This window comes from Microtus pennsylvanicus, chromosome 1, assembly GCF_037038515.1.
Source record: "Microtus pennsylvanicus isolate mMicPen1 chromosome 1, mMicPen1.hap1, whole genome shotgun sequence".
NCBI lineage: Eukaryota > Metazoa > Chordata > Mammalia > Rodentia > Cricetidae > Microtus > Microtus pennsylvanicus.
The window spans coordinates 157,548,205-157,575,287 of record NC_134579.1 but is presented as its reverse complement, the minus strand read 5'-3'; the positions used below and the strand labels follow the sequence as shown (position 1 = coordinate 157,575,287).

Here is a 27,083-nt window from a genome sequence, read left to right as displayed (position 1 = left end):
AGAATGTTTATCACAATGATATTGTTGTTGATGATCTGGGAGCATTGGTGGTCTGTTGAGTTCACTCACACGGAAAACTTTAGGGCAGGTTTAAAAATTCATATTGCACCATCTGTGGCACACAAAATCTCTTTATCACTTACAATCCATTCTTTCCAGGAGAAGGACTGTGGGGCTTCCTGAGTTCACTGGGGGTAATTCAGCAGATTTCTCTTGGGCTACTAGAAAGCCAAAGGGCGTTCTGAGTCATTATATTTACTCTTTAGGTTTTTAATTAAAAATACTTATCTGAGTAATTAAATAAGACCTTTATCTTCTATTTAATAAAATCAATGGAAGGCAGTCACACTCCCAGGCATTTGTTGACTGTGAGTCTTTTCTACGTTTTTAGAAAAGCAGCTGTTTGGGAAAGGTAACTTGACCACTAACATTTGCTTTCTTTTTTATAAATGGAGTACTATCTTTTCTTATGATTTGCACGAATCTAGTCCCTGTGGAGGCTGACTGAAGGCTTTGTTTCTCACCCCTGCAGAGACACAGAATACAAAGGTCTGCAGCTCTCCCTGGACCAGATCTCAGCCTCTAAGCCCACCTTCTCCTACGCTAGTAGCTCCACCCCCACCATCACTGACAACAGGAAGGGGAATAAGTCTCGGCTATCCAGCACCAAGTCAAAATCCAGGACCTCCCCATATCCCCAGGTCAGTACCTGATGTTTTAAAACTTTTTTTTTTGACTTGGTTTGATCTTAAAGTTGAAGAAGTATAAAATCTAATTAACTATATGTTGTTGATAGATAAAAACTGTTAAGAAGAATTGTGAATTGATTTTGTTATTTTCTGTGTTCATGGAAAGTTGGTTTTCATCATCACGATTTCTTTGATATTTTTATTGATTTTACTTCTTCCTCCCTCTAACTCCCAACAATGATTAGTTTGGAAGATTAAGCCAGCATAACAAAATATAGGAAATAAGAGCTCATCAGAAGAACTAAATTAAGTTGGGAACTTTAAAAGAGAAAGATAAGAGTTTGGAAGCTAAATATGAAGAATGGCTTCAGCATGAGATTTGCCCACAGATTGCATATGGGGGAAATGGGACAGACAGACTTTTCCAGATGACACGGAGGAAAGACGGTTCTTCTCTTAACAAGGCAGTGAGATGATGACACCCAGAGGAGGTATCCCGAGGTATTGAAGTGTACATTTGAGAGAATGGGTTTTGGAGGGAAAAGAATATTTTATGACCAGTGTGGGATACATAGAATCTAGATTTTGGCAAGATGTATGTGTCTGTGCAGCTTCCTACCTGGAGAAGGTAGCACAGGATTGAGGATTTGCCACTCCCCGTATCCTGTGACTACTTTTCCTCCATTCTCTCCTGGAGATGGACTGCCAAACTACCTGCAGCTCACTATGGGTAACTCAGCAGCTTATTTTTGGGCCAGAAGAAAACCAGTGGTCTTTCTGAGGTACTATACTTACATTTATTGCTGTTACTATTATTATTAAAAATGGCAATCTGGGGAATACAAAAGTGATTTTTTTGTTCTTTTCAGATCTGTCATTTTGTCAACATGTGTAAGTGTGAACTATTTGAAGAAATGTTTTACATTGACTTAGAGGTCATTATAAAGCTCCTATTTGCTAGACTATGTTAGTATCTAGATAATGAAGAGGAGAAGACAGTCACTCTGCCACCAAAGAGGCTCAGGTCACATGGCTCTAAATCTTTCACAGAAGCTGGGGTTTCTTTCCTCTGACAAAAGGGGTGGGCAAGGTCTACATGCTTTAAAGCGCACAGCTTCTCCCAGGATAGCTGAGTGCTTTACTTGTGGGGCATAAAGTAGGATTACCAAAGACACTGCCAACAGAGCTGCTCCTTTCTCTAGAGAGTCTGTGAGGAGCTTTTTATATCACCATCTGGTGCTTTGGGAAGTGAGTTTTATGGCTTCCTTTTTGGAATGGATTATGCCTCTGGGTAGTCTTTTCCTCAAAAATAAATGAATGTTGAACACACACAGATGAATGAATGATTTAAATTAGGAAATACTAAATTAAAAAGATTGTTCTTTGTTATATAGGAATATGTTCTTTGTTATATAGGAATATGTAGGAACGTGTGTGTGTACACACGCACACAAGCACACACCCATGTACACACACATATGCATACACGCACACATATACACTTCCTTGTTGATCCTTTTAAACCTCATTGCATGTTCTGGTTTTCTTCCTGCTTCCGTCTTAATGTCTAAAGTTTCTGTCAGTTCACTTGAACAGTAGATGCTCTCCCATTAGATGACTTCTTGTGTGTGTTTAGCTGATGAGGAATTAACCCATGTACACACACATATGCATACACGCACACATATGAACTTCCTTGTTGATCCTTTTAAACCTCATTGCATGTTCTGGTTTTCTTCCTACTTCCGTCTTAATGTCTAAAGTTTCTGTCACTTCACATGAACAGTAGATGCTCTCCCATTAGACGACTTCTTGTGTGTGTTTAGCTGATGAAGAATTAATATGAAAGTTAAGCATATTGTGTAGTATAAAAAATAAAAGTGGAAAGTAGAAAATTACTCTTTACCGTTTTCTTTAGAATTGTTTGCTCTTCTATGATGTTTTGTAAAGTAAAATCACAGGCATAAACAAAGTAAAAACCACACACACATTGTTTATACAGGATTTCTCTAGTGTATCCATTAGTGTGTGTGTGTTAATACTTAAAAATCCAGTCCTTAGAATTTTGACTGTATGCCTCCTTTTAAGCAGCATGGTTGACTCTAAATTAAGTTTACCTAACGTTTATGTGTCTACTAAAGGTTATTATTTAATTTTCTTTACTTTAGATGACAATGGTGATAGATAAATCATTATCTAAGTTCCTACTGTATGGGTACTAGCACACACATGCCAGGAATGAAACATACTTTTTCTATTTTTGAAGAGCTGCTAGTACAGACTGGCAAGGGGATAGGCATTTGCAATTGGTTGTCCTGGTGCTTGAGTATCTTTGGAAAAGTGTGACAACCAGGGCAAACTCATCATTGTTTCTGCTGGAAGAAAACAATTCTTAAATCTGCCCCACTTAGTTATATTTAAATCCTCAAGATTTTAAAGAAATAATTAGTTTTTCAAAAATACCTGGTTCAAGTTATTCTTTAGGAACAGCTAGTCTTCAAATTTTATGTAGCACAGTTCTTTTAAAGATTTTTTTTTTGAGATTTATTTTGACTTTATGTGGACTGGTATTTTGTCTGCATCAATGTTTGTGTGCCATGTGTATTCAGTGCTCATGGATGCTAGAAGATCCTCTGGAAGTGGAGTTACAGACAGTTGTTAGCCCCCATGTGGGTGCTGGGATTGAACCCTGGTCTTTCAGAAGAACAGTCAGGTCTCTTAACTGTTTAGCCATCTCTTCAGCCCAGCATTGTTGTTATAAGTTTTCAAGCCACAGCGTATGAGTTGAGGATCTGTTTCAGGAAGATGCTACAGCGATCATTGAAAGATCTGGGGATGTGGACTGGGTAAAATATAAACCAGTGGTATAAGACATATTCTTAAAAATTTCAGTAAAGTTAAAGTAGTAAACTATACTACAGAGAAAAAAATGTAATGAGAGATGATACATATAGAGGGCACTGTGAATGTTGTCTGACAGGTGAGGTGATCCAACTTTGGGCATTAGAATCAGGCATTTGGAAGTAAAAAAACAAGATGAGAAATCAGGAAGACCAAGACTGAGAAATGCAAGGACATGCCATTAGTGTGGCTGGATCTAGAGACGAAGTGGGGGAAGGTGGTGTTTCCGGATGAGCGAGGGATATTTGGAGAAATATATTGGTGCTAATATACACTAATTCAAGGAACTTAAGTATTGTGTAGAGAATAAGTGAAGGTTTTTTTTTTGGGGGGGGGAGAGGTAGGATGTAAGAATATTGATAAGGTAAAGCAAGGAAGATTATTCCTGGGACTAATTCACATCATTCTGATGTGAATTTATAAAGACCTGTTAAAGTTATTTAGTGAGGTAGAAGGCAAATAAAGAATGGTGAAATTCTCTTATTCTGGGCTTCTGTAACCCTTCTTGTTATGGATATGTTTTGGTCATGTTTTATGCCATTATTTTGACATTATACTTCTACAACTTGTTTTCAGTTGTTCAAGTCAAAGTTATATTGAATTACTCCATGTGTATTAATAGAAAAATAATGATAATGAGCCTATGGCTTGAATCACATTTTAGATGCTTTTGCTCATTTTGGGGTAATTTTTATGCTTCTTTTTATTAAAACTTTATTGTAAATAACTTGCAAATAAAAACATCACATGCTCATTTTAAAATTATTCTTTTCTCTCTGTTATTTCTATCTGCAAGTTATCATTTGATGTTTGAGAAGGCAGAGTGCATAGCAAAATGGAACCTACAAAGTAATAGCTTGTGCCTCTTGTGAGGTTATGGTGATTTAATGATTTTATATTATTTGTTGCCCTCTTTTATTAGGCATATTAAAAATTTCTAGCACATGTCTAGTGAATGGCAAACAGCAATCTTGCTTTTTTGAATTATTTATGTACTCTTCTATGAACATTCAAGATATGCACAAATTATAATTCACTCCCAGCCCCTAGTTTGGGTGCAGGAGTTAGGTGAACCCTCAGGTCCTTCTTTGGTATTAGAAACCCTTGGGAATAATTTTAGCCATGATTATATTATGGCCGCTTAATGAATGACTGGATCACCCTTGAACCTCTGTGTATTACTTGAGTTGGGAAAGGTCAAGATGAATTGTTTTGAATGGTTTTAGAAACTGTGATAGGAAATATCATGGCTAGCTTCTCTCATTCTTCACATAGCCTCAGGGCTGCTGTGGGGCTGCATTCCTGGTGCAGCACTCTTGCATTGTATGGTTACTGGTTTTATATGAGTAGAAATAACAATGAAGTTTCCATAGTTCAAAAGAATTGGAGCTACTGCATTTATAGAATTTATTTTTCAGACCTTATGTGTTACAGATTGCTATTATGCTTTCCACATTCTTTTCCGTAACTAGACCTGACTACTTTAATACCAGTTGAAAGATATCTTGCAATGGTTCACCCATGTCAATCACAAGTAAATTGCCTCCTGACTTCAGAGTTTCCTTTTAGACTTTTTACTTCAGTCTGTTTTTAGTTGTGTTTAATAAGTCAGTGCATGCCAGGTAAGTTTATTGCATCATCTTACTCTTTCTCCTTTTCTCTAATCAGTAGTAAGCAATGCATGTGTCATCCCTAATAAGGATGTATGCATTACACTGTGAATGCTTCTGAAATCTGAAAGCATTTAATCACTTGCTACAGACACACTGTAACACTTGCGAGTTTTATTTGACATCTGTTCCTTTAAACAATCTCACAGAACCCTCTTAATTTTCATGACCTGCAGTCTGGATTCCTTTTGGCGAAGGTAGAAATTGTCTTGGAAAAGGTTTTTTTTTTTTTAATTTTTTTTTCTGGCTTCAACTCTATACTGGGAACCTGACATTTTAAGTTACAGGAAAAATAGTAATAATTTTGCAAGAAAGTAATTCTATTACACAAAGTAATTTTACCATTACTATGTAGCTATCCTTCATTTGATGTTTTATATATAGCATGAAAGCATGACATTCTTGACTAATATTGAAAAATACAAATCTATTTTTATAAAAATGAAATCAACTTCCCAGAAATTCTTATACTATGCAGACTAGATTATACTACTGGGATTAGGCAACATACAAATTTAGGACTTATCTTCTTCTGTTCAAATATCAGGAGATTATTAAAACAAATTTGATCATTTATCTCCATATGTAACCTTTGGAGTATTATTTTAGAAAATATTTTGTTCAGTGTAGTGAGACTGAGTTTCTGCATTGTTTTCTACTAAGTTCTTTATTTACTTACACCTAAGGTAGGCATAAATTGCTAAAGGTGAGTGCATTGGAAACTATGTCCAAGGTGCAGATGGAGGAGAAAAACTAGCCCGGTAGAGAGGAATTGGGAGATGTGGCCAGTCATGAATTTTCAAGGCCATAGCTTCTGCTTTCTCATTCCTCTGTCTGGCAGAGGGAAATACTGTATTAAAGAGTATTACCTTGTGCCTACTCTTCCCTTAATTCATTCAAAAGGGTTAGAATCATATCAAGTATCTTTTCTGACAACAATGGTATAAAACCAAAAGTCAATAACAGGAAGAAAGTTGAGAAAATTAAAAATATGTGGAAATTAAATAACACATTCCTGAGCAGTTAATGAGTCAAGGGGAAACAAAGGCTAATGAAAATCCTGAGACAGATGAAAATGGAAACAAGACATGGCAAGCCATACCAGACAGAGGAAAAATGCTAAAAGAAGGCTTGTAGTTATGAAGAGTTCTGTGCAAAGAATGGTGTGTAGCTCTCGGCAGAGTGCTTGACACTGGGCTTCTTACCAAGCACCTTGAAAACCAAATCCAACAGAAACAAAAGGGATGATTTCAATTTAACTTTATACCTAACGATGACGTTCACAGAAAGACGAAGAAAGTGAAGTAAATAAAACACGGAAAACTGTAATTAAATCTTTTACTTTCATTTTTATTTATTGGCTTAAATTTGTTTTCATATAATATATTTTGTTATTTTGACCATATTCTTCCCCCAGCTCCTCCCAGGTCTTTCCTACCTCCCCACTTACCTAACTTTTTATGCTCTCTCTCTTCTCTCTCTCTTCTCTCTCTCTCTCTCTTCTCTTCTCTTCTCTTCTCTTCTCTTCTCTTCTCTTCTCTTCTCTCTCTCTCTCTCTCTCTCTCTCTCTCTCTCTCTCTCTCTTTCTCTCTCTCTCTCTTTCTCCTCTCTCTCAAAAAAATCAAACAAAACAAAGATATGGAGTCTGTTTTGTGTTGGCCAACTACTTGTGAGCACGGGGCTTACCTTGAAGTATGGTCACTTCATTGGTAAAAAAGCTGATTTTACCTTTACTATAAATTATTAACTGCACATAGCCTCATGGTTTGTGTCCATTTCCCCTTCTCTTTGCTGGAATTTTGACTGGCTTGAACTTATACAGGTCTTGTGCATTCTGTTATAGTTTCTGTGAGTTTATACGTATATAATAAGTCCTGTGGTATCTGGAAGACTCTGTTTCCTTGGAGCAACCATCACTCTTAACTCTTACTACTTCTTATTACCGCTTCTTCTTCCCTGAGCCTTGTCAGCAGCCTAATAGAGACATTCCACTTAGGGTTGAGTATTCTAATGTCTCTCACTCTCTTTATATTGTCCATTTGCAGTTCTCTATGTTAATCGCCATCTACTGTAAGAAGCTTCTCCGATTAGGATTGAGTGATATTCTAGTCTATGGACATAGGAGTATGTCATTAAGTGTCATTTTATTATTATGGTCTTTTAGCAGAATAATTGTCGTAGATTTCCCCTTAGGGTCTATAGAGTCTTCGATCCTTGGTTACTTTACCAGTGTTAGTTTCTATTTTATGGAGTGAGCCAATTTAAAAAATGTGGTTGGTAACTCCCATAATAGTTTGTCACTATTGTACCAGATATCTTGCAGGAAGATTGCTATTGTAGGTTTCAGAGTTCATAGCTCGGTGATACTGATGATTACTTTCCTTCTGTGGTAGTTTGTAGAGTATCTTCTAGCACCATTATTACTAGTCTTGGGCACCAACTCAATTTCTCCATGTTTGATTACATAAGTAACTGTTGTCTTCAGCAATAGAGCTTTCCCAAACTGACACGTTTTTAACTAGACGAATATAGGAAAGAATATAAATAAAATTTATGGGGAATGAGACATTTTAGTTGGATGTTCATACATTTATAGGAATATAGAGGATATTAAGTGATTATGTGAATTTTATGCATAAAATTAGTGTGTAACTTAAAAGAAATGGATGTACTTCTAGAAGATAAAAAGTATCAAGACTGTGTCATTAAGAAGCAGAAAATCTATGGAACTCAATAATGAATAAGAAGATTGAGTCAGTATTAAAAAAAATCCCAAAGGGCTGGAGAGATGGCTCATAGTTAAGAACTTATTCTTCTAAAAGACCAGAGTTTTGTTCCCAGCACCCACATCTGGTAACTTACAACTACTTATAACTTTAGCTTCAGGGGATCCAATGCCATTTACTGGCCTCTGCGGACACTCAAACAAGCAGCATACATTCACAAAAAGAGTACACACATAAAACAACAACAATGAAAACCCAAACAACAGCACCTCCCCACCAAAACAAGTTTGTGGTCACACATAGCTTCTCTACTAAAGTCTACCAAACATTTACAGAAGAATTATGGGTAAATTTTTTCAAAGTTCTTTAAAAAATTGAAGATAAATTTCCAAACTAATTTAATGCCAGATACTTACCAATGCTCCAGCCAGAAAAGGACACCTCAAGAAGAGAAGGGGGGAGGGGAAGATAGGGAGGGGAGCAGAGAAAAATGTAGAGCTCAATAAAAATCAATAAAAAGAGAAAATTTGTGCTGAGCTACAAAAATGCTGGAATCACTAGAGCAAGATTGAGCATCACACTCAGAAGGAATAGCAAGCTAGAGCTATTATGCCTCCAGATTTCAAACTAAACTTTAAAGCTACAGTAATCAAAACATTATATCACCATAAAACAGAGCTTAGAAATAAAGTCCTGTCTATCTAATCAGCTATTTTGACTAGTATGCCAAGAGTGAGTAATCGGGGTCTTCACTAAACGGTGTTTGGATGACTAGATATCCAAATTCAGTTTTGGATATCAGAAAAAATGTATTGGACCTCTTTTCTACCAAATACAAAAATAGCTTGATATAGATTATTTGACTTAAATGAAAGACCAGAAACTGTAAAGTTTGTAGAAAAAGTGATAGAAAATGCTGAAGAAGTGATACAAGGCAAAGCACCTTGTGTGCCTCCAGAGCAATGCAAATTATTGAAGCTATTCTAGAAGGTAATGTAGGAGCTCCTAAAAATATTTAAACTGGAGTCACTCCGTCGTCTAGCAAACCCATAGTCTAGTATTTATGTATGGAAAAGTAAATCACTGGATCAAACTGCAATGAAGCATTATTTACAATAGTGAAGAAATGGAATTGACTCATGTCTTCTGAAGTATGAATGGTCAAAAATTTTTATATATAACCCCTTGTCACATAATGTAAAAAGAAAGAAATGTTGTCACTTGTGAAATACAGCAGATAATGGAAAATACTGTAGGTTTTCACTTGTATATATCTAGACTAGTCATATTTATTGGAATAGAATGGTGGTTGCCAGAAGTTGAGGGTGGGGAGTGTTAGTCAGAGAGTATAAACTTTTAGTTTTAAGATGGATATGTCTGGGAGCTAATCTTAAATGTGATGATTGTACTTAACAATGTTATAGTGTGTGCTTGAAATTTTGCTGAAAGAAATTTCAAATTTTCATACAGGATACAAATAATTAACCAATGGAAATAATGGATGTGATAACAAGCTTTTTTATAGTAATGATGTTATAGTACTTACCACATTATATATCTAAATATGATGCTCAACTAATATGTAGAAAGGTTCAAAATGCATATTGTTTGCTATTACATCTATGCTATTTGAGTTTTCTTCACTGTTTTATATTTAGAAAAAAAAAACCTGTAGATCTGTCCTTCTGTTTATTCTACCATGTAGAATGAGTTAAATCAGCAGAGGGTCTTCAGGTTTCAATTTCGTTTCACAAAGTCACAAATACGAGAAATCTTGTAGTGTGAAGGAGTTATTAATATGCTTACCAACACATCAGCATAGATGGATTATAGATGTCATGTCACAGAACGCAGCCAAGAGTAGCTTGGGCAACACTTCCTTTGTCTAGACCCAAAATAAAGCAGAGAAAACCAAACAAAGCTTCAGTGAGGAGCTGGTGCAGGTGGCACTGCCAGTAGACATCTAAACCCAACTAATCTGCCACCTACTTGTGGAAGATGAAAACGTGAGTCTGTACACGATGCTATTCTGGCTCTCAATGCCCTTTAGCTCCTTAATTGCCATTCAGATTAATGCTAGTTGTTCTGGAAACCCAGGATTTACTCATTGGACTAAAGCTACTTCACATTTCCAGAGCAAATTAGTATATCTTTGATTGTTACAGCTGGAGTTTCTCTGATTTAACTACTTTAATTAAGCATTTGTTCCATGCTTATTCATACCGGTTTAAAATTCTCTCCACAGTGAAAATGCCTATGTAAGTCCATAGGAACTCTCCTTTGAATTTACAAAGGTGATGGATTGGGGATGTCATGTTTGGTAACAGCTCTGTCCTAATGGAACCTGATGGGAGATGCCTTATAAGATGACACTAGAGAACACTTAGCCCCTATTCTGGCATGCTGATTTATTTTCAGATGTATATTGGTTTGACAGCAGATGAGATGTCTACAAAGCTTACTTTCCCATGAGAAAAATGAGTAAATGAAATCCCAGGAACAGCTTTTGTCTGTTGGGGTGTATTAAGAGAAGTCCTGAGTATGAGTGTGTGTTTTGACATCTGTACACATTCTTATTTCTTTAGTTCTTTTTTAAAAACCTATGTGTTTGTTTTGTTCTATTCTGGTTTCTTTCTCCTCCTCCTCCTCCTCCTCCTCCTCCTCCTCCTCCTCCTCCTCCTCCTCCTCCTCTTCCTCTTTCTTCTTCTTTTTCTTCTTCTTCCTCTTCCCCTTCTCTTCCTCCTCCTCCTCCTCCTCCTCCTCCTCTTCCTCTTTCTTCTTCTTTTTCTTCTTCTTCCTCTTCCCCTTCTCTTCCTCCTCCTCCTCCTTCTTCTTCTTTTTCTTCTTCTTCCTCTTCCCCTTCTCCTCCTTCTTCTCCTTCGTCTTCTTCTTTTTTAAGATAGTTGCCTGTTTGTTTCTTAATGAGAAAGAGGTGGGCAGAGAGGTAGGGAGGATCTGGGAGGAGTTGGGGGAGGAGAAATTGCAATCAGAATATGTTATATGAAAAACTTTATTTTAATCAAAAAGTTCTATGGCATTTCAAGTTGTAGTTAAGGCGTATTATAAAAATCTGCCCTATTTCTATTTCATGAGCTGTAACAGAGAATTCACAGGTAGTTTTTGAGCTGAACATGAATATAACTATAATGTGGATTGAAGTTTTTTAAAAAATCATAATAAATAACGGAATATACCATAAGAGGATCAAATAATTAAATAATGAGTGAAAGTTTTGTTAGCCCATTCCTAAATATTGGTTTTGGGAAGTTTATAGTTGAACCATTCTCTAAAATAAGGAAGAAATAACCCAAACATTTATTTTCTAATGCTTGAATTTTGTTTTAGTATTTGCTTTCCAATCACTTGCAGTGAGTTTATTTACTTTAAAATTCAAGGATAATACCCCTTTTTCTTTAAAATGTTTTCTGTGGACTGGTGATACATATCTGAGTGGAACGCTTGCCTAGCGTGAGCAAGGTTGTGGATTCCATTCCTAGGATCAGAAAAGGAGGGAAGGAGGAAGAATGTTTTCTATTATTTTTCAAAAAACACTAAAAACCCTTTGGAACCATATGATAAGTTAAATAATTTCTCAGAGGGTTCTTTTCCAATGCTAGATATTAATGACATTCATATAGCAATCACACTACACTTAGCCTTTCTTGATGTGTATTCCATTCTTATTACAATAATTTATAGCTGGAATAGTGGCAGCAAGATTTCCGTAGAAGGATATCAGGAACGTATCTGATGTGCACTTGGTATTCTTCTCACAATTGCAGTTAAGTTTCCAGAGTTCTGTGTTCTTTTGAGTTAAAATAGAACTCTGTTATTTGTCTGTTGTTAGATATGTAGTCACAGGCATGTGAATTCAGTCATCCTCAAATGGGTACTCTGTGTTATTTTCATTTTAAAAATTGTTTGATTCTGCCATTAACTTTGTTACTCACCCCTGGGAAAGCCTCTGGCCATTTCTGATGCATATAAACCACAGCCATTCCTCAGTAAACAGGACTCCTGGCTGAGGGAAGCATCCCAAGCAGTGGGCTTATTCTAATGGACATGCTGTACCACTTTAATCTAACTCTTTCACCATCTGTTCTTCCCATACAGTGAATGAAAAAAAGAACATATTTTATGTTTCAGGCTTACATTAGTAAAAGTAAGATAAAAGTGATTTAAAAGCATGCATATGTTCGCAGTATAATACAGTCTGCATCTGTGATGTTTTTTCTCATGGTTCAGACACAAATCAAGAGGAAAGCTGCTCATGTTTGATAGAGTGAAAGTTTTTCATGGAAAATGGGACTTCACGATCAGAGGGTCTCTTAATACGTTTTACAGCTAAAAATGATAAAACTGCAATGAGCTGCCAGAATAAAAATAGATAACTGTAGCTTCTATTGTTGGAACATCTGGCAGTTTTTCCTGAGCTGGATTGCTGCTGCCACATCCAGACGAATGCAGAACACCTGTCTGGAACATGCTGTTGGAGCAGACTGCCTTCTAGCACAGTTAACACAAAAGGGATATCTATGGGTGCAATTGTGTGAGAAGACGGCTTAATGACTGTGGGACACCACCCAAGGGGTGCGATGGTGGCTTACTAGAGTGTCCCAGTCGGAAATAGTCATGTCTGTATAAACATTAGAAGTGATGCAGCCTTCCCTCTTAAGCTTCATAATCATGTCACTTTGGGCACATCTTTATTATTTTTCAGACTGTATTTTCTATGACTGTAACTAGGTTACCTTTAAGATGTCAACATCTAATAAAACTGTGCCTGTAGAACCTTAACAAAGTACTGGACAGATACCAACTGTTTTCTAATGGTTATTTTTGTAGTAGGTATCAGTTAACACATGTAAATTAGAGAACATGATCTCTAAATCAACCAAAGCTCATCTACCTACTGCAGCAATTTCAAATATTGAAGGGGAATCTCATATTTTCCTTTTTTCAACTCTTTTCCCCCTATGTGAGTTCTTAATATTTTATTCCACATTAAAGCTAATGCCTTTACATCACTATGTCCAAACTAACATGTGCACCTTGAAGAGGGATGGTCTATTTTTCATATCAGCTGGGAATCTGTCTTGTAAATAGTTTACACTGGTAGCACACCAGACTTAACTGATGGCTTAGACCTTTAACCTTGTAAGACACAGTTTCTCCTAGAAGGAATGATTCCTTCATGAGCCGAATCCCAAAGGGGAGCTGGTGGTGGCATATGGTTTCCTGTTCTAAGAGAACAAGGGCGTTCTTCATCTGATTTGTTTTTAAGTGTGAAAACATTCATGCTTGTTTTGAAAATTAAAATCAAATGTCAGGTTAATTAAGGTGTAGTGTACCTAGAATGACAACATGTTTTCAAAGAAATAAAAATAGAAATTCCAGTAAAATTAACCCAAACTTAATTCTCAGTGAACTCTCTTTATGGCTGTAAACTAATTAAAATAGAAATTCATTTAGTTTTTCAGATTTATGTTGTAGGAGGACATAGGACTACCTGTCAAAGAAGAGCATATATTTGCCCAGCAGCTTATATATCATGCTTTTACTTGACTGTATAGATGCCAAGAATGGTAAGTGGGGCCATCCACAAGCTGATATGTGATCCTATGGATGATTATCTATCCTTGATATCTTAGTCACTATTGTATTGCTATGAAGACATACCATAACCAAGGCAACTCTTATAAAAGAAAGCGTTTAATTGGGAGTTTCCTTACAGTTTCAGAGGTTAAGTCCATCCTCATCATGGCATGGAATATGGCAGTACACAGGCAGGCATGGTGCTGGAAAAGTATCTGGGAGCTTTACACCCTTGTCTACAGGTATCAGACAAACGGGGAGTGGGGTAGGAAGAGAGAGAGAGAGAGAGAGAGAGAGAGAGAGAGAGAGAGAGAGAGAGAGAGAAATAAAGAGAGAGAGGAAGGAAGGAAGGTAGGAAGGAAAAAAGGGAGGAAGGAAGGAAGGGAGGAAGGAAAGAAGGAAGGTAGGAAGGAAAAAAGGGAGGAAGGAAGGAAGGAAGGAAGGAAGGAAGGAAGGAAGGAAGGAAGGAAGGAAGGAAGGAAGGACTCTGACTGGGTAAGCTTTTGGAACCTCAAAACCCACCCCTAGTGACACACTTTCTCCAATGAGGCCACATTCATTCCAGCAAGGCCACACCTCCTAATCCTACCCTGTCAGCTCACCACCTGCTATGTCCCTTCTACATCCTAGCAATGTGTCCCTAGGCTTTTATCAGCATGTAAACTGAGAAACATTGAGAGCAAAGTACAAGTGGCAAGAAAAGTCGGAGGATTTGTAAAAAGACTTGTGTGTAGGGGATTGGGTAGAAGTCTGATTTCATTTTGGAAATTTGGGAATGCATATTTTAATTTCTTATACATCTGTAATATTCTTAGTAGGGTGAAGTGGGATCCTAATTGGTCTTAAAAATAAAAACCGGAGTCAGATATTGAGGAAAATCCTGAAAGATCAACTGAGCAAAGGAGCAGCTTTAGTCACATCTCATCTTTCTGGAATCTCTGACCGAATGGGTGCCTGTCTTTATGATTCCCCAGACTGAATGGGGGAGATCCCATTTCTAACCTCATACTGAATGGGGTCCAGATCCTGTCTCCACCCACCTTGTATTCCTGTCTCCTTCTCCCTAGTGCTGTGGATAAAAGCATGTGCCTCCTAAGTACTGGGATCAAAGGCACGAGATCCCAAGTGCTATAAAGTAGTCTGTTCCTTTTTTCTACACAGGAAAACCAACAACCAGGAAGGGAGATCTCTTGTCCCAGTCACATCATGCTACAGTAGATCAACACTTGTTTCTACTCACATTCCCAGCTGACAAGCTTGAATTGTCCTGTTATGATCAAAGATCATAGTAATGATAACGAAGACATTTGAACAATTACAACTTTTCGGTCCTATTCTTATTTAAAAAAATTTACTTTATATTTTACATACCAACCACAGTTCCCCCTCCCTTTCCTTCTCTATTCCTTCGCCTCCCCCTTCCCATCCACCATCAACTCCTCAGAGGGGGTAAGGCCTTCTCTGGTGAGTCAATAAGGTTTGACATACCAACTTGAGGCAGAATCAAACCTTCCCCGCTACATCAAGGTTGAGCAAGGTATCCCACCATAGGGAATGGGTTCCAAAAAGCCAGTTCATGCTCTTGGGATAAGTCCTAGTGCCTCTGCTAGGGGCTCCCACAACAGATCAAGCCACATAACTGTCACCCACGTCAGACGGTCTAATTCCATCCCATGCAGTTTCGCCAGCTATCAGTCCATAGTCCGTGAGGTTGCATTAGCCGGTCAGCTGTCTCTGTGGTTGTCCCCATCATGTTCTTGACCCCCTCCCTTTGAACAATTAAGTTTAAGCTTGCTAGAGCAAGTTTCTATTCAGGAAAAATTTATTTTAACAAAGGGCTTTGTTTCAAATCATTCTATACACACAATATGTAAATTTAAAAGAATACCCATTCACACTCTTTCTATTTCCTATTTCCAGTCCTTAATTGTCTCAAGTTTGTTCTATCATTATTTCTCTCTCATTTATTCCTTTCTCTCATTTTTGGATCATTTTAGAGTAGATACATAAGTGATGGCACCTCATGTAAACCTTAATATTTGTGTATTTCATCAGGACCTGTATATTTTCCTAGATAACCTCAGCACAGTTGTCAGTCTGAGAAAGCTCACATTAGTCAATTACAGATGTAAGGCCAAGGCTGTAATATCTGTCAGAGCATCTGCAGTGTCCCTGCAGTTCACGTTCCCATCCACATTATACTACACACAGTTGTTGCCTATTAGAGTCTTCTTTAATTTGTATAGCTCCTTGTCTTGTCTGCCTTTCTTCCATGTCACTGTCAGTTTTGGAGAATAAGGCCCAGTGGTTTTACATGGTTTTTGTGCTGCATCTTCATGGTTCCCTGCAGTCATCTGTTATGTCTGGAGTACTCCCAGAAGCACCCTGGTCAGCATATATTCATCTAAAGGCCCTGACATCTATCTGAGCTATCTGGAGATGTCAGTGTTTATCACCTGGTGTCTCTACCAAGTAACCGCTTCTTATCTTTTTCAAATGAATAGCAATTTTTTGGTTAGACTCTTGAAGACCCTAAAACTAGTTTATTCCTCATAAACTTTTCCCTTGATACCTTTGTGATCATTGATGTTTAAATAAATCTTTAAGTTGGTTGCAGTTTTTTTTTCTAACCCAAACACTCTTCCACACATGACTGATTGGCATGAGCTCATTGATGTTGCTGTGTTTGTTGTTACTAAAATCTTCTGCTACAGCCTTTATTTGTTTTTAAGTTTTTTTTCTATTTTGCCAAGGAAATTCCTTAAAGCTGACTCCTATGTATTTTTGACACATCTACATCATTTTATTTTTCTGAGCACTTTCTTACTATATGGCTTTCCAAGATATTTCAGACTCCCTTCCTACCTGCTCTAGTCCTAGAAAGAGTGATTTCTTTTTCAAGGAGGTCTGTTCCTTTTAGAGTAGGATGGTATTTAGAAACAAAGATATACATACTTGGTGTGATTATTCCCTGGGATATATCATTGCTTCTAGGCTACCTCAGTACATAGTGTTGGGAGGCAGCTTCCTGTTTCCCCTCTTGTCACCCCCTCTTCTTCCTAGTAGAAACAGGTTTTCTTTTTCTTTGGCTTACAGATCTTGTGTTTTTTAATGCAAGATAGATGATATACATATTTTGCTTCCCTTGTTTTACATGAAAGTTAACTTTCATGTAAATATTTATGTATATATGTATACACCCATATCCATATATATAGTAGGAGACTGCTAGTTAGTTCCTGAACTGCAACCCTAGCCATGTGGTAGGTTATTTGTAGTCCATTTCTTAGTGTTTAAACATCAGATTCTTAATTCCAGGTAGTACTAATTCTATCTGCATATATATATATATATGCATATATATATATGCATGTGTTTATACGTGCAGCTTCTAATGTTTATGGATGTTATTTAATTCAATTTATAATGCTGCCCTCCAGCATCTCTTTTTATAGATACTTGATTTGAATTTTATTAATGAGATGTTTTATGTTTTCTCCGTAAAAGGGTTTTGTATGAAGCTTAATATCTCCCCATTCCTTGATCCTTTGTGATCTGTGACACTTTTCTAGAACCCGTGTCATGTCAACTTGTGAATGCATTGTTTGGAAGGGATGATGGTGGGAGGAAGAAGGTAGCAGGATTAATGTCTTCTGTTTTTATGTGTGTGTCTATGGAAGCTTTAATTTCTCCCCCTTTCTTCTTTTCTTCCTTTACTTCAGCTCTTAAGGACTGAAATTCATTTTTGATTTGTACTCTCTTCTCATGAAAATCACACTTTGAAAATTTGTTTTGAACTTTGCTCACTTCTAAGGTCCCTTCTTCTGGTCAGTGTTGTGAGTAACCAAACACTGGCTTGCACTTATATTTTGACGTTTAGTTTTGTACATTTGTACAAATCTTCCTTAGGATGATTTTGTCTATATACTAGATTTCTCCCTCTCACTCCCCTCATCCTACATCCACAGGTTCTACGTGAGAGGTTTTCTACTTATAAGTGATTTAATTTTAGTCTTTTTATCTCATTGTAATAATGCTAATGGTACGAATCATATGTGACTCAATTTGTGCTTCTTGGTGACCTTGTGGTTTTGAAAAGCTTTGAAATTTAGAAATTTAAATTCAAATGCTGTAATATTCTCAATACTTTAGAATATAGTACTTTACACACCAGACATCATGTCATGTAATTTCTAATAAATATGTGTCTAATAAAATGGAGTTCTTGGGAGAAAATTGGCATTATAGGAAAAAAATCATACTCATACAATAACTTTCCTCTCAAAACCATAGTAATAAAATGTCTTGCAGTTGTTAGAGGTCTTGACGATGATCTTTCCTTCTTTTATTTGCTTGTTTTTGAGATAGCATCACACCATGTAGCTCTTGAACTTGCAAAAGTCCTGCTTCATTCTCCCAAGTGACAGCATTATAAGCTTTTACTACCCTGGCTTACTATAATTACCTTCTTCCAATGGATTAAATATAGGGATAGATGTAGAAACCATGTCTCAACATTAGAGAGGACACCAAATTAACTATTGCCCATATAAAATAATACAATGCAATGTCTCAGTTTATAGAAAATGCTAGAGAAGATGAAATCATTTGGCCAAGGTCACCCTGGAAGTTATAGTAGGAATTAGTGAGGAAATAAGTCTTTCTTCTCTACCAAGTGCCTCTTTCGTTAAGTGAGGCAACTTTGATTTAGCCTTTGGTAGATTTCGACTCTCAGGTCCCTGTTCTTGTTAAAAGAAATGAAATCATCTGTCCAAGAACTTGTAAATGTGAGAAGATGGAAACGGAAGAGCAGAACCGAGGTAAAGCAGAAGCTCTCATCTATAGCAGTCATCTGTACCCTGAACTTCGGTGACCATTTTCTGCATTCCTTTCTTTCTTCCCCCAAATATTTGATAAATTCTTGAAATATTTCAAATTACCAATACCAAGTGGTCAGCAACAAAATCATACACATACAAATAACATTATATGGATTAAGCAGGTTGTATTTATATATTTAGCAGTGGTATGTATGTCTGTGTCTCTGTGTGTGTGTGTCTTTGTAACAATAATTAAAGAAAACGAGTCCAGAAGCCATTAATTTTATATAAATCAAGGTGAAGGAGGGAAGGGAAAATAATGTAATTATAATAATCTCGAAAATAAAAATAGTTCAAAAAGCTAGAACATATTTCAAGTCAAACAATGGGGTTTTAGGACTCACAACAACGTTTATATCGAGTATAGTTTATTTAAATAAGTCGCTGTGGCAAGGAGTGGTAGTGTAAGCCATTAATCCTAGCACTAAGGAGGTAGAGGCAAATGGATCCCTGTGAGTTCAAGACATAGCCTGATTTACAGTTTGGGCTATACAGTGAGACCCTATCTCACAAAACAAAATAAAACAGCACATACATATATAAAAGTTAAACTAAACCAGAAAATAGTAACTTTGGATGATAGTTTTGTTTTTGTGTGCTAGTAGACATTCACACATTTTTCTTAAAAACAAACATTTATATCTCGACTCCATCTGTAGTGTCAAAGCAATTTAAGCTCTCGCTCTGAGTGAGTTGCTCTGCTCTACCTGCTTCAAGGTCTCCGGGCAGTGTCTTTATTGTTGTGGTTTCCAGGCTATTGACAAGAGGCTTCCCTTCAGATTCTCTTCCAGTGCTATTGAAATATGTACCTCATGTATGCCTGGGTTGCCTCCTGTTAGATTTTCTTCATGAGCAATTCATAGACTGTTCCCTGATGTGATATTACTTTCTCATATACACTCAAGGAAAGCCTTTTCCACTCAACAGGGCTCAGAAGTCTTGACTGGAGCACTTCAAAAATAGGTCTAGTTTATACTTTTATAAAAACAAGTGATGTCTAGACAACTCCCAGCTTGGGACAGTACAGATATCTGAGCCTTTCAGTGGCAAGCATTGCTGAAGAAGACACAAATGTAGCATTCATTTCTCCACTCAGGAAGATCAGGATGTATTAACTTTGCTTTGCTGAAAGAGAAGTTGCTGTCTTGTGGAAAGAGGCTCGCATGACCAGAAGAAAAGGCTTGTGGCAGGTCGGAGTTATGATGTAGGAATTAGAACTCAGGGTGCTTTTGTGTCTTCTGCTTATAACCCTGCAAGGAGATTAAGTTGGACTTCTTTTTGTTAATGGAAAATGCTGATAGCTCTTATGTGTATTTGGAAAATAATAGAAATGATAATTAAGAATGGTCATGGGAAGAATTTTGACTTGGAATTTGCATTTAGATTTGTCCTAAGTGTGACTCCTGTTAACATAGCTTTTGTTTGCTTGACAAGAACCTGGGTGCCTCATCTCTCTTCCCAAGCACCCTGGGTAGAGTTGCCTGCTTGCATTCGGATGGGAAGAATCAAGCTCAGGGTAGGTCTGGCAGAAGGTGGAGTCTTTGCTTTGTCCTGTGAAAGGCTCAGCACAGGTGATTTGCTCAATCAACTGCAGGGGGCCCACCCTTAAGTGTGGTTAATATACCCAGTAAGCAGTAAGAGTGCACTGGAGAAACTTTTCCTTTGCATGTGGATGTCAGTTGCACCTAGTTTCTTGGTAGGGGTGGGAGCCTGTGCCCACTTTCTCCTCTCAGTGCTTGGACCCTCTGACTCTTGCAATCTTTCCACTTCCTCTTCTGCATCGATACCTGATCCTTGAGGGGAATGGTTTAATGAAGACATTCCGTTTAGGATCAAGTGCTCCAACGTCTCTTACTCTCTACACATTGTTCACTTCTGTGTCTCTGCATCAGTACCCATTGACTACAAGAAACTTCTTTGATGATGACTGAGTGAGAAATTGATCTATGGGAACAGCAGAATGTCATCAGGAATCATTTTGTGTGTGTTTGTGTGATTCTTGCCATGACTGAAAAATCACAGTACTTGGTTTTTCCTTGGGCCTGTGACCTACAGTTTCAGGTTCTTAACTACCCTAGCAGTGACAGGCATGAATTCCATCTCATGGAATGGGCCTTAAATCCAATTGAAGAGTTGGTTGGTTACTCCTACAACTTTTCTGACACTTTTGTGCCACCACCATACCAGCATATCTTGCAGGCAGGTATGTTCCAGGGTTTGTGACTGGTTAGATGGTTACCTTTCTCCTCTGGTAGTATTCTGAGTACCTTTTTGCACCATGAACACTAATATACTACGAATTTTAGTGACTTAGGAAGACCCTGATGGTGAGCACCTTCCTTGAAAGGTCTGTGAAACGTTTTACATTTTGTTTCTTTTGAAATTAAAAGTTTCATTATTATTGCATGCATGTTTGTGTGTACCTGTGTGTAAAGGTATGATATGCATGAGTGGGTGTGGATGTGCACAAGCAATTTGCAAGTGTACCACCATGCACATGTGGAGGTCAGAAGGACAAATGAGGGAGTTTATTTTTCTGATATAGAATTTGGGGGCTGAACTCAGTTCTAGGTAGCAAGTGCTTTTATGCGCCGAACAACAATCCTGCTGGCTTGAGTTTTACATTTTGTTGTAATACCCAATGATATAGTTTGGAGAAGATGAGCAGCAGAATTCTAACAAAGATGATGGCCTGTGTTACTTCCATATGATCCTGTGTAACTGAACTTTAGAAGCCTGTCTATGAACAAGGTTTACATAGGGCAAGGTTTTTGAACTTACATTTCATTTGAATTAGGGAAGCATTTAGTAGCTCTTCTGCCATGTACTCAATATGTACACAATATGTAACTCCCTGACACAGCGTTCAGGAAGTTAATGGTTTAGCACAAATTGTCCAGGAGTGGAGAGATGGCTCATTGGTCAAGAGCTGATATTGCTCTTACTGACTGAAGTTTAGTCTCCAGTATCCATGTTAGATGCCTTACAACTCCAGTTTCAGGGGAATCAAAGCCTCTGGCCTCTGTGGGCATTCACCCTTACATTAACATACTCACACATACACAATTAAAAATAAATACATGAACAAATAAATAGAATTTAACAAAGGCTCAGAACTTTGGTACCTTGAGCTTTAGCTTTTACCTTATTTTTCTAAGAAAAAAAGCATAAAAAGTAAATTGTTATAAAATAGGGAATTTTCCTGCATTCTTATTTAGGCAAATTCGTTTGGGTGATGGTGAAACATTTGAATTTGAGTTTTGATTTTGTTATTCGTCTTTCCTTGTGGTCTTGGCCAGTTATTTTACTCTGTGATTTAGCATTCCTATCCCCACCACTGGGGACACTGACATTACACCAAAGGGTTATTAGAATAACCTGGGGTAATTCATCCATTCAGTGCCTAGGACTTTAAATGTTTGTTATTTTTTTTTTATCTCTTTTAACAGCCAGACTGATTTTCTGTATGGGTATTAGCTAATTAAATTGTTCAAAGTTAATGGGTACCTAATGATACAGTGAGTCTTAGGTGGGGACACTGACATTACACCCAAAGGGTTATTAGAATAACCTGGGGTCTAGGAAGGTGAGCATCCAAACAGGCTAGGCTCCCACAAAGCCAGTACATGCAGTAGGGTCAAAACTCAGTGCCATTGTCCTTGGCTTCTCAGCAGCCCTCATTGTCCACCATATTCAGAGAGTCCGGTTTTATCCCATGCTTTTTCAGTCCCAGTCCAGCTGGTCTTGGTGAGCTCCCAATAGATCAGCCCCACCGTCTCAGTGGGTGGGTGCCGCCCTTGCGGTCTTGACTTCCTTGCTCATGTTCTCCCTCCTTCTGTTCCTCATTTGGACCTTGGGAGCTCAGTCCATTTGGAACCCTGACTGCTCTTCGGACTGGAGAGGGAGAGGGAGGGGAGGGGGGCGTGTGGAGTGGGGGGAGGGGGAGGGAAAAGGGAGGCGGGGAGGAAGCGGAAATTTTTAATAAAAAATTTTAATAAAAAAAGAATTAAACATAAAAAAGAATAACCTGGGGTAATTCACCCATTCAGTGCCTAGGACTTCAATGTTTGCTATTATTTTTTATTTCTTTTAACAGCCAGAGTGATTTTCTGTATGGCTATTAGCTAATTAAATTGTTCAAAGTTAATGGGTACCTTACTTTGACTGCGTCAGGCCATTGTGACCTTCAGTCCTTGCAGAAAAAAAGGTTTTAATTTTTTTTAAAAAAAACTAATTTAATGATTATTGATGTTGTTGTTCCCTTATCCTTTTGGTTTCAGTATTCGGGATTCCACACTGAGAGATCGGAATCTGACCATGACAGCCAGTGGGGTGGAAGTCCCCTGACTGATTCTGCCTCCCCACAGCTCCTGGACCCAGAGAGGCCTGGTTCTCAGCACGAAGTGTCATGTGCCTACAGGCAGTTCCCAGATCGCAGCTCCCTCTGCTATGGCTTTGCACTGGATCATTCCAGGCTGGTGGAGGACAGGCACTTCCACACTCAAGCCTGTGAGGGAGGCCGCTGTGAGGCAGGCAGGTACTTCTTAGGAGCACCACCAACTGGCAGAGATCCCTGGTGGGGATCTCGAGCAGCCTTGCCACTTACCAAGGCCTCCCCGGAGAGCAGAGAAGCCTATGAGAACAGCATGCCGCATATCACCTCTGTCCACAGACTCCATGGTAAGAGCTTGAGGGGTACCAGATACCCAGCAGGAGGCTGTACATCAGAAGGACTGACTCCCGTAGTCTTTTACCTTTGATTTACAGAAATCCACACCAATGGAAGTTGAAGAACTAAGTCCACTCAGCTGAAGTGTATTAATTTTGGTAATGTTAGCCTATTTATGACAGATGAGAAAAAAATTTCTCATTTTAAAAACCATAGAGAACAGAAATTAAGTATCAGCAATTTATAATTCTATCGAATTTGTAGTTGTACTTGAATTTTGCCTTGTCATCCTGAGCATTCTCATGGCAGCTTCTCTCTGCCAGGGCACGGTTGCTGTGCTGGACAAGGCAGGCTTTGCTTAGTGGGCTATGGTCCTGTGCATACATGAGCAGCTTCTCTGGGAATCAAGTCCTGGTAGCTGCCTCCCATCATCATGACAGAGAAAATACCACGTTGTCAAAGGTGGAGAAACTACCTGGATTTTCACCTTGGGAGAGTTATACAACTTCACCAGCCCTGAGAAAGGGACACTAATGTTAAAGTTTTGATAATTGGTAATACTTTCTTCAAACTAAATTATTCTGTAAATTATAAAGTAAATTACTTTGGTAATTACTTTTTTCAAAGAAAATGAGTTAAGAAGAGTCTATCCTGACCATTACAAGTGTAGATCTAGGCAGGTTTTTGATAATCTCCCTGTTTTTATTAAAAGTCAGTGACATTGCAAAGGCCTTCTTAATTCTCTCCCTGCTCCTAGCACGAGAAGTGTGCTAGATCATGTCCTCATTTATAATGCTCCCTGGCAGATACTTCATTGAGCATTTTTAACTTCTTTCCATTGTTGCTTTTTATTTTTCTGCTTTTCCTTTGAGTAAACAACCTCTTAAGAACCAAGGAACATTTTGGTAGTCTGGTAATGGAAACCCAGGGCAAAGCACAATTACTTGCCAGATAAAGGTGAGAAGCAGACCTATATGGCTTAACCTATATGGACGGGATGAAAATGTTAGAAATATCTGGTAATGGAAATCCAAAGCAAAGGGCAATTTCTTGCCTGATAAAGGTGAGAAGCAAAACTCTGGCTTAACCTATATGGATTGGAAGAAAATGTTAGAAATAAAACAAGGGAAGAGGACAGGAAGCAATGGCGTGTGTTATTCGGGGCTCTGCTGCAACATTAAGCAGTTTACAGCACTCATACATCCTTGTCTTCTTTTAGTTTTGCTTTTTATATTTGTTTCAGACTGAGAAGAATCCAGTTTCTGAAATGTATTTTGAATGCATTACTCTTTGGCGTTTAAACCTGCCTTCTTTGTTCAGAACAAGTTGTTATAAAAATGATAATATTTATTTACTCAAGACTTTGTTTCAATAATAATTAGAATTCTGTTTCAGAAATAACCAAAGATTTCATTGATACTTCTGAAGCTAGCATGCTTACCTTACTGTTGAGAGCAAAGTATTTATACTTTTGGTTATGATAACTATCTTTACATCTGTATCATTTATCCATCCACACCCATATACAAACATATTTATCAACTCCGAATTTTTAAAAAATAATAGAGCCTTTTAAAAAATAATGAGTATAGTCTCATTTAAGATAAACCAAGAATTATAAAAAAATTTCAGTGACTTATTTAAAATATAATAGTTCAGCTTATACAACGGTCATCTTTAAATTCAACTGAAAACATTCTAATAACAAAAACCAAATTGTATTCACATTCCTCATATTACTTGTAGATGTGCAGGTCCAATAACTTATGCACATAGGGAAATATGAATGTGATTTACTGATTTACTAATTGGTATTTACAACTAATGAATGAAATTTATTTTCTAAGAAACGTTTTATAAATGTTATCTGCAATTGAAACCCTTTGATTACATACAAATCCAATATACATCTGAATTTCAGTACAAATGTTAATATTCTGTCATACAAACCTGTTTCTATTTCCAATATGTCACTAAAATGAAAGATGTAATTTTTTTTTCAGGAAAGAAATGCACTTGTGTGAGTGTGTGTGAATTTTGACACCACCTACTTTTTACTTTTTATGATGTAGGTCGAGGTCACTGGGACGAAGATAGTGTGGTCAGCTCTCCAGACCCTGGGTCAGCCAGTGAATCAGGTGACCGATACCGCACTGAACAGTACCAAAATAGCCCACATGAACCTAGCAAAATTGAAACTCTCATAAGAGCCACACAGCAGATGATAAAAGAGGAAGAGAACAGATTACAGCTAAGGAAAGCGCCTCCAGACCAACTGGCTTCCATTAATGGAGCTGGGAAAAAACACTCTCTCTGTTTTGCAAACTATCAACAGGCTCCACCGTCAGGTGAAGTCTGCCACAGCTCTGCTCTTGCCAGCAATTCACCGTGTGACCATATCCAGCAGAGAGAGGGCAAGATGCTCAGCCCTCATGAAAATGACTATGACAACAGTCCCACTGCACTGTCTCGGATAAGTAGTCCCAGTTCTGACCGCATTACAAAGTCCAGTTTGATCTTGGCTAAAGACTATCTACATTCAGATACGTCTCCTCATCAGACAGCAGGAGACCATCCTGCCATCTCTCCAAACTGCTTTGGCTCCCACCGGCAGTATTTTGATAAGCATGCCTATACATTAACTGGATATGCCCTGGAGCATTTATATGACAGTGAAACTATTAGAAACTATTCCTTGGGATGTAATGGCTCACACTTTGATGTAACTTCCCATCTGAGGATGCAGCCAGACCCAGCACAAGGACACAAGGGAACATCTGTTATAATAACCAATGGAAGCTGATGTTTTTCTAAGATATTTTGTTCTTCAAGGGTCTCTGAAACATATTTATCATTTAATGTCCCCTTAGCAGCATTTACTATGCCACAGATTGTTAGAAAAGCTAAGTTAAAGTTTCTGGCTATTTGGCAGGAGTTTCTGTGGGAGTAAAAACTACAAAATAAGAACAACCCCAACGTTCAGGGTTATACACAGATAACAGCTAAAATAAATACAGAAATTGCCCACATATTACAGTGGAACCATAGTAGATATATTTGAATTGAAAAACACTAATGCAAATTAAGCATATATACAACGTGGAAGGGCTGATAAATTGTGTCACGACAATCTAGTAGAATTCATGCACATAAATCTTATGCTACTCACAAACTGCTATGTGCGTTTTACATGCATAAATACACAAAATGGGTACCTACCACATGAAGCTTCTGAAAGGAATACTAGTTCCCAAAATAGCTCAAGAGAAGAGGGACGTGTCTTGTAAACCTGTTTCTTCATCCTCATGGTTTTGAGCTAGTCCACTCATTTGGTTCAGGTATGAATTAGAGAAATGGTGCTATCTACAGTACATGAATGCATTTTCACCTGGTACCCATTACACACAGTCAGGAAGCAGTGATTTTTCCACCTTACTTTTGAGTTAGACATAAACCAGGATTGCTTTGACACAGCAGTAAGGATCTTTCTATGTCATAGCATTGAAATGTTAGGAGACCATAAGAAGTGTAGCCTACTCAATTTTAAGTGGTTTAGAGAAGGAAAGGGAGAAGAAGCAGCATGGAATGATACTGAATCTCAAAACACCTTTTTTTTTTTTTTTTTTTTTTTTTTTTTTTAATTTTTTTATTGCTAAAAGGAGGATAAAGAAAAGAAAAAAAAAAACAAATTTCCACCTCCTCCCACCAGCCTCCCATTTCCCTCCCCCTCCTCCCACTCTTCTCCCCCTCCTCTCACTCTTCTCCCCCTCCTCCCACCCCTCTCCCCTTCCCCCCACTCCTCTCCCCCTCCCTTTTCAGTCCAAAGAGCTGTCAGGGTTCCCTGCCCTGTGGTACGTCCTAGGTCCTCCCCCCTCCATCCATATCTAGGAAGGTGAACATCCAGACTGGCTAGGCTCCCACCAAGCCAGCACCTTGCATAGGATCAAAACCGC

General features: G+C 37.9%; 1 protein-coding gene across 1 annotated transcript in view; it reads left to right on the top strand.

Annotated features, from left to right (window-relative positions):
- The window catches only part of Sim1 (SIM bHLH transcription factor 1), a 74,426-nt gene extending 47,698 nt beyond the window's left edge, over positions 1–26,728 (top strand). Inside the window, exons 10-12 of the mRNA XM_075959210.1 lie at positions 533–701; positions 22,742–23,141; positions 25,203–26,728. Coding sequence (XP_075815325.1) covers positions 533–701; positions 22,742–23,141; positions 25,203–25,933 — 1,300 coding nt within the window. The 3' untranslated portion in view covers positions 25,934–26,728. The remainder of the gene's footprint in view (positions 1–532; positions 702–22,741; positions 23,142–25,202) is intronic.
- The last annotated feature ends 355 nt before the right edge of the window (positions 26,729–27,083 follow it).